This window comes from Frankliniella occidentalis, unplaced genomic scaffold (genome assembly GCF_000697945.3).
Source record: "Frankliniella occidentalis isolate FOCC.00 unplaced genomic scaffold, Focc_3.1 Scaffold123, whole genome shotgun sequence".
NCBI lineage: Eukaryota > Metazoa > Arthropoda > Insecta > Thysanoptera > Thripidae > Frankliniella > Frankliniella occidentalis.
Window position 1 is genome coordinate 618239 of NW_026267250.1, and position 3324 is coordinate 621562.

General features: G+C 60.5%; 1 protein-coding gene across 2 annotated transcripts in view; it reads left to right on the plus strand.

Annotated features, from left to right (window-relative positions):
* The window catches only part of LOC113211612 (protein artichoke), a 111787-nt gene that overhangs the window by 102556 nt on the left and 5907 nt on the right, over nucleotides 1-3324 (plus strand). For both annotated transcript variants that reach the window (XM_026430037.2, XM_026430038.2), the window contains exon 3: nucleotides 274-554. In XM_026430037.2, the coding sequence (XP_026285822.1) occupies nucleotides 274-554 (281 nt within the window). The remainder of the gene's footprint in view (nucleotides 1-273; nucleotides 555-3324) is intronic.

The following is a 3324-nucleotide window of genomic DNA, read 5'->3' on the forward strand; positions in this document are numbered from 1 at the left end:
GGGTCGAGCACGCCCCCCTCGCTGGAGCAGACGCGCTGCCCCCCTCCAACTTTACGTGTCTTTATGACTCGACCGCGATGGAGGACGGGCTGGGCCGGCGGCCGGGGCGGTGCCCTACCCCCTATCCGTCCCTCGAGATTAAATTGACTCTGGAGTTGGGAGTTTTCGGTTGAAATGCCAAGACGTTATCATCAGCAATAATTCAATGTGTAATAGTGTCTTTTCGTGGATGAAATTAATGTGACCTTCTTGTGTGCTTTTTGCTCTCGACAGACAATCCGCTCCATTGCGGCTGCCAGCAGTGGGAGCTGTGGCAGTGGTTCCAGGACCACCAGAAGCTGTCGCAGCCCGAGCTGCGCTGCGAGTCGCCCAAGGAGCTGCGCGGCCAGGCCTTCCAGGACCTGGAGCCTCCGCGCTTCTGCGGCGCGCAGCTCGTCGTGGCGCTCGCCATCCAGGACATCCAGCCCGACTCGGTGCTCGTGTCGTGGCAGGGCGCGTCGGGCCCACTGCGCGGCTACCGCGTCGCCTACCACAAGCTGGACCACGACGACAAGGTGAGCGAACGACGACGCCCGCTGTCAACCATTCTTTGAGAAATCCAAACGGTGAACCACTTGGCCATCCACGTACACACTGAAAAATATTCTAGATATTCCAAAAGTATTCGACATTCCACCAAAAATATACCAGATATTCTAAAAGTGTTCCAGATATTCCACCAAACATATACCAAATATTCTAAAAATATTCCAGATATGCCATGTACACCAAAAATTCTAAGTGGTTGACCCCAGAAATCGCCGCGTTGTTGTTATGACCCAGTTCGGACCCGAAACTATCATGAACAGAGCTAGGCGAGAACGACGGCCAAATATATTGTTACATACCAGTGGGACCCAATACGACTCCTATGGTGTCTCGTGGTGTCCCATAGTTTTCTGGTGTCCATAAGGTTTTTTGACGCGAAGCCGGCGCGGTGGCCAGATTGCGGTAGCCTGGCCTCTAGGGTAACTGCGGGCCGAACCGCTGCTGGGTTGGGCGCCCCCGGGCTGCGGCTGCAGGGCGGGAAGGGGAGGACGCCGGCGGCGTATCTCTTCGGCCCGGTGCGTAATGGGACACTAAGGGCTGCCGTGCACGCCGGCTCTTGGTCTTGATTTCTCCCGCCGCCGGGCCGAGGCCGGGTCCGGGACCGTGGAGGAGGATAGGGGGAGGCCCCGCCGCACCCGGAGAGCGCTGCTTGCTTCAGGTAATTCAAAGGCGACCTCCAGGGCCATAACTAAACCGAGCAGGCCTCGCCAAAGGTCAGTGGCGGCGGGGAAGGGGGTGGGGGAGGAGGGGGATGTCGGCCGGAATGGCCCTACGGCGCCGGCGCCCTTAAAGCGGTCACTGCGTGGAATCCTCGAGTGGGTGGGCGTGGGGCTGCGCGCGCCGGGGGCGCCGACCAGAGGCCGTTTGCCTGTTCGATTGCCCGAGTGCGATTTAATTACCGACAAAAGGACGGTCTCGGGGACCTGGGGCGTATCAAGGAGTGGCGGTGACGGTAATGACGACAGTGCAACGCGGCGGCGGCCAGGAGCGAGTGCAACAGCGTTGTCGTCGTCGTCGTCATGGTCGTCATTTGTGCGACGACGACGACTCGGCCGTAAAAAAGGCAAGAAAACGGCGTGCGGCTAAACGGCTGAGGTGGCGGGAATGTACATTAGCTTGCTCGGAGGCCCGGGCGGGCGTGTTCGTGACGCCCGAGCTGCGGGCGAGGAAATAAGGTGGCGAAGGAGGAAGGGTTCCGCTCCGCCGCAGAGCAGCTCCTCCTCCCTCTCCTTTGGTCGGTCATAAACTGCCGCGCCACCTTATTTCACGAAAACGCGCGAGGCGCAGATTTTAAAACCGCGCGCGCCTTATTCGCGCTGAGTTATGGTGGTTGTGGGGAGGAGGGTGGCGGCGGGCATTTGCTTGTGCGGCGTGTACTAGTTGACCAGCCGCGTCAGCTGCGCCGCCCCCGAGGCGGAGGAAGGTGTAAACAGGTTGCGGAAAAGTGGAGGCACAGCTCGGATAATTCAGCCTTGTTTACTCTTCTGTAGTTTTTCTTTTATAGAGGAATTGAAATCTTGCAGACGAGTGCATGTGCAGAGCATATGATTGCATTTTTCTCTTTTTCACTGCTATATGCAAGTGGTTCGACTTTTCGATTTTTACCTTGCGATTTTCCACACCCCTATATATTTCCCGCGCGCCTCCGACCTCTCTTATTCGCACGAGCGGCGCGTAGAGCAGTCCGTAGAGTGAGGCAGATAACGAACGGAGGTGGTAATGAGAGGGCAAAGGAAGCAATAACAGTAACCTGGAGGAAGCACTGCCCACGGGCTCGGGCGGGGTGGGGCTGGTAACCGCCCGACTGCGGTAGCTGCGGAGGCGCCGCCGGTCTAACGGCATGACGCTGGCTTATTCCAGATCCGTTGAATAACCCACTCGGTCATCTCTTATTTCCCGGTTGCCCCCCTCCCCCCCCTTCCCACCGCCTCGCCTGTGCGTCCTTCCTCCTGGCGGCGGGGGTGGTCAGTTCTGGTCACTCTGCGCGCGCGCCGGGGTCGGCGCAAAGCCCCTATAAATCTGTTTATCTACCGCGCCATGCACGGTGTGGGAGGAGAAGAGGGGGGAGTGGGGCTGGTGCCACCGGGGACGCCAGCTTGCGGTATGATCTGCTCCCTGGACCCCGGCAGCCTGGCCCGCCGCAACCCCTAACCTCTCTCCTGCCCCCTGGTGACCAGCGCTATACCGACCCTCTCTCACTCTCTCGGTCCTGCAGGAGCAGGGGGCGCCTCCCACCACCACTGCCCACAACGACGCCCACGCCCCCTCGCTCGCCAGGTGTTAGCAAGGGGCCTTGTCGTAAAATTACTCAGTTTACTTCGAAATTCCCGCCGCCACGAAATTGTGTGCGCCCCAAACAGAGCTCGGCCGCCTGGTCGGAGAGAAAGGTCGTCAGCGTCGGCCGCACATACCGCCGTCCTTTTCCCTGATATCGCTCCCCCCTCCCCCTTACACCCCCCAGGGCCCGCCGCGCGCTGTTCGCCCCGCACCGGCAGAGCTCTATTAGTGTGCTACAAGTCCCCGGGGGAGGTGTAAGTCCATGGAGCAGGTCTTCCCTGTCCGTGCAGAGCGGGAGCCGAGCGCAGAGCGTGGGGGCGGGCGGGGGAGGTCGTGCAGGGACCCAGGGACTCGTCCACCCCATTAGCGCCCCCTCCCCTCTCCCCCCTCCTGGTCAGGAGCTCCAGCGCACTGATGACCCGGTTAACCTCCTCCCTAGTCTGCCTCTGCCCCCCCCCC